Source organism: Petromyzon marinus, unplaced genomic scaffold, assembly GCF_048934315.1.
Source record: "Petromyzon marinus isolate PM22_M1 ecotype Great Lakes invasive population unplaced genomic scaffold, UKy_Petmar_22M1.pri1.0 PM_G_Scaffold_77, whole genome shotgun sequence".
NCBI lineage: Eukaryota > Metazoa > Chordata > Hyperoartia > Petromyzontiformes > Petromyzontidae > Petromyzon > Petromyzon marinus.
In genome coordinates this window covers 878,916-883,455 of record NW_027423032.1, presented here as the reverse complement: position 1 = coordinate 883,455, position 4,540 = coordinate 878,916, and the positions used below count along the sequence as shown (strand labels likewise).

General features: G+C 53.4%; 1 protein-coding gene across 1 annotated transcript in view; it reads right to left on the bottom strand.

Moving 5' to 3' along the window:
- Nucleotides 1–129: 129 nt before the first annotated feature.
- LOC142920811 (cadherin-2-like) overlaps nt 130–4,540 on the bottom strand; it is a 46,271-nt gene continuing 41,860 nt past the window's right edge. The window contains exon 14 of the mRNA XM_076062902.1: nt 130–2,314. Within this exon, the coding sequence (XP_075919017.1) occupies nt 2,201–2,314 (114 nt within the window). The 3' untranslated portion in view covers nt 130–2,200. The remainder of the gene's footprint in view (nt 2,315–4,540) is intronic.

The following is a 4,540-nucleotide window of genomic DNA, read 5'->3' as shown; positions in this document are numbered from 1 at the left end:
GTATTGTCGGGGGGGGGGGGGGGGGCGCACGTCAGAGGGCCGCGCTAAAGGCCCATCAGTGGCCGCTAGTGGCTTGCGGGCCTTGCAATGAAGAGCGAACTGTGTGTAGGTCGACTTTTGAAGGCTACGCCATTCAAGACGTGAAACAACAAGCTGGGTAATTCGGAATAGGCAACACATGGTTCACGTCAGTAGCAATGAACTGGCCATAAACTGTTTAATAAACACGCTTGACAGAACAGGAGCAGTATAACGTCACTGGCGGGCGTGGACTTTCGTGGTATTATATAAGTTGCGATTGTAAAGTAAATGTTCATTTTGTTCTGTTCGTTGCTGTAATATCGCTTCATCGAGTGCCGTCTCGTAAGGGCGACGTCAAGTGTACGCTCGAAATTAAAGCGCTTAAAATCTGCGAGTAATTCCGTGCCCTTTTTTTTGATTGTTCGACGTGAGGAAATACGTTGGGAAAGGTCGCGAGTTCGTGAAACCCCGTCGCGAGTGTCAACTCGGCCCTTCGCAACTTTCGGCGTTGTTGACATCACCGGTTTCGATGAGGTCGGAGCTGCACGTGGCTGAGCTCCGGAAAATCGATCCCCTAGGTCGTCTTCAGCCTCGAGTGAAGGACCGGAGGGGGGCGGTGCGTGAACAAACATTTTAAACTCGACGCGACGACCTGACCCCCCCCTTCTTAAACGGACGGGCGCGAAAAAAAAGCGCCGTTTAGAGTCGGTGACGTTCGCGAACATCGCGGTACAAGGGGCGCGCGCTGTGACCGCGATACTGAGAAACGTTTATTTTTCCAGGTACACATGTATATAACAAAAACAGAGAAGCGATAACTCAACGCGTGGAACACTTACAGCAGCAGCTAAATGCTCACGAAAAATAAACATCCCGTAGAGACGTTGTTTCTAAATGCGGAGCGGGGGAAAACACCGGAGCACCAGGAGAAAACTCGCACTGCCATGGGGAGACGCGCAAACTCCAAATACAGCAGCAGCAGGAGGCCGTGTCAAGGTGAACCCACGACCTCCTGCGTACCAGGAGGTCGTGGGTTCATCTCCTAGCCACCGTGACTAGCAGTCTCTGCCTACCCCGCAAGGGTGAGAGCACGGTGGTACGGCATTACGGTACGGGATTGCTCTGCTGCTTGTGCGGTACATCGTGTGGACCGTACGATGTGTTGTTGTTCCGTGACGAGTGTCACGGTGGTGTCCTTCCTCAGCAGCGCAAGTGATCAATCAAGCTAAAGTTTTTAATTTATAATAATTAAACTATGCCCTTGATAATCAAACGACGCTCTTGTCCTCAAGGGTGGATTAAAAACAGAACTGAAACATCAGCAGCAGCAGGACGTGAGGTGGGTGTGGTGGTAGTGGTGGGTGTGGTGATAGTGGTGGTAGTGGTGGTAGTGGTGATAGTGGTGGTAGTGGTAGTAGTGGTAGTAGTAGTGGTAGTAGTGGTGATAGTGGTAGTAGTGGTGGGTGTGGTGGTAATAGTGGTAGTAGTGGTGATAGTGGTAGTAGTGGTGGTAGTGGTGGGTGTGGTGGTAGTGGTGGGTGTGGTGGTAGTGGTGGGTGTGGTGGTAGTGGTGGTAGTGGTGGATGTGGTGGTAGTGGTGATAGTGATGGTAGTAGTAGTGGTAGTAGTGGTGGTAGTGGTAGTAGTAGTGGTGAGTGTAGTGGTAGTAGTGGTAATAGTGGTGGGTGTGGTGGTAGTAGTAGTGGTGAGTGTAGTTGTAGTGGTAATAGTGGTAGTAGTGGTGAGTGTAATAGTAGTGGTAGTAGTGGTGATAGTGGTAGTAGTGGTGGTAGTGGTAGTAGTAGTGGTGAGTGTAGTGGTAGTGGTAATAGTGGTAGTAGTGGTGAGTGTAATAGTAGTGGTAGTAGTGGTGATAGTGGTAGTAGTGGTGGTAGTGGTGATAGTGGTAGTAGTAGTGGTGAGTGTAGTGGTGATAGTGGTGGTAGTGGTAGTTGCAGTGGTAGTAGTGAGTGTAGTAGTAGTGGTGATAGTGGTAGTAGTGGTAGTGGTGGATGTTCTCAGTCTGAGTCGCCAGCGTACAAGTCCGCCAGCTTGTGGAAGTCCGACAGATTGTGGAAGAAGTTCGGCCCCCACGTGTCCAGGACCCCGTGGCTGTGGTCGGCGTCCCACGGTGAGGAGCCGCTCAGTGAGGAGCTCAGTGAGGAGTTCAGTGAGGAGCTCAGTGAGCTCGCGAGCTCAGTGAGCCGGCCTCGGAGCCGGAGCCCTCGTACGCGAAGACGGCCAGCGAGTCGTACGGAGGTGACATCTCATCGGCATCGGCCGCACGCAAACTCTGCAGGCGCAGCGGTGGTGGTTCAAGTGAGTGGTGTGTGATGGTGGTGATGGTGGTGATGTTCAGGTGAGTGGTGTGTGATGGTGATGGTGTTCAAGTGAGTGGTGTGTGATGGTGGTGATGTTCAAGTGAGTGGTGTGTGATGGTGTTCAAGTGAGTGGTGTGTGATGGTGGTGATGTTCCAGTGAGTGGTGTGTGATGGTGTTCAAGTGAGTGTTGTGATGGTGATGGTTCAAGTGAGTGGTGTGTGATGGTGGTTCAAGTGAGTGGTGTGTGATGATGGTGATGGTGTTCAAGTGAGTGGTGTGTGATGGTGGTGATGGTGGTGATGGTGTTCAAGTGAGTGGTGTGTGACGGTGGTGATGGTGTTCCAGTGAGTGGTGTGTGATGGTGGTGATGGTGTTCAAGTGAGTGGTGTGTGATGGTGATGATGTTCAAGTGAGTGTTGTGATGGTGGTGATGTTCAAGTGAGTGGTGTGTGATGGTGTTCAAGTGAGTGTTGTGATGGTGGTGATGGTTCAAGTGAGTGGTGTGTGATGGTGGTTCAAGTGAGTGGTGTGTGATGGTGGTGATGGTGTTCAAGTGAGTGGTGTGTGATGGTGATTGTGGTGATGGTGTTCAAGTGAGTGGTGTGTGACGGTGGTGATGGTGTTCAAGTGAGTGGTGTGTGATGGTGGTGATGGTGTTCAAGTGAGTGGTGTGTGATGGTGATGATGTTCAAGTGAGTGTTGTGATGGTGATGTTCAAGTGAGTGGTGTGATGATGGTGGTGATGGTGTTCAACCCCCTACCTCCTCGCGGTGCCGGACGGGCAACTCTGTCGTGGACAGTGCTGTGGGGGGAGGACCAATTCCGATTGGTTCCTCCCCTCATGGCGTCTGTGACCACCACAGGGGCTAAACAGGGGCTCTGGATGGGTAGAGGGGCTGGTAACCCCTCCACCTTCAAAAAATTACCGCGAAACTATGACTTAAACTTAAATATGTGTAGAGGTGTTAACTACGCGCTGTTGCGTAACCTGCATTGCCACCGGGGCAGTGCAGCATTACCCCTGGGTACAACGGTTGGGGTCAGTGGAGGTGAAACGGATCGTAGCCAGGGTTTAGTACGAACCAATCAGACGGTTCCACGTGGGAATGTATGATTGGTTCTACCTGGCCACGAAGGGGTATAAGACGGGTGACCCAACGGATCTCGGGGAGTTCTCTCCCTGCACGAAGACAGAAGACTAGGCTGAAGCCTAGCTAGGACCCTGGACCAGCCTCCCAGCCCTTCTAAGGGCTAAGGCTCGGCATACCCAGTGGTCAGGACCCACCGGGCCAGCGGTGGGTCAGATAGCCTCCCCTAGGTCCTAGCCGGAGGACTAGGATAGCGGTAGACGTGTGAGTCCCGCCACGTCCGGAGGTTGTACCTCCTTAGGTATCAAGGAGGTTAGCGGTAGACGTGTGAGTCCCGCCAAGTCCGGAGGCTGTACCTCCTTAGGTATCAAGGAGGTTAGCAGTAGACGTGTGAGTCCCGCCAAGTCCGGAGGCTGTACCTCCCTAGGGTATCGGATGAGGGGACCGAATATCCCTCTGTGTGTGTTAAGCATTGTATAAGGAAATAATACAATAAACAGTGTGCCTCCTTAAGAAGTCTGCTCGTCCTTACAACACTACAACTGGTGTCAGGAGTGGTTGGAAATGGAAACCAGAAGTTCAGCCCACGCGCAGAGCCAGAACGAAGAAAACGCTGTCTCACCTGCAAGCACCGCCAGCTCCACTGAAAATGCTGCCGCGTTGACGGCCGCCCAGCCACCGGTTGAGCAGCCGGTCGCTCCCCCTGCAATGGGGAACGGACTCAGGGCAGCACACGGCCGTCTCGCTCAACTCTTACATGCCACGGCCTCCATTCTCGAGATCAACTTGGAGGTCGCGGGCAGGCCGAGTCAACCGCAGGCAGACGTTCCCGCCATTGGCCGGGGCGGACATTTTGATTTTCCCACCGGAGAACCACGTGATCCCGCCGGAAGCGGAAGCCAGGGGCATCCTGGGAACGCGGGGGGCCAATCAAAACCCGCAACGTCATCAGCATGCGACGCTGCGAATTCAAGTTCCTCAGCAGACGCCGCGTCATCACTGTACCGACACGGTACAGTAGACTCTATCGGCCGGGAAATCGCCGATCTCCGGCTCGAGACGGTGCAAGCTGAGGAGGAGACGACGTCCGCCCTCCAACAATGCCTGCC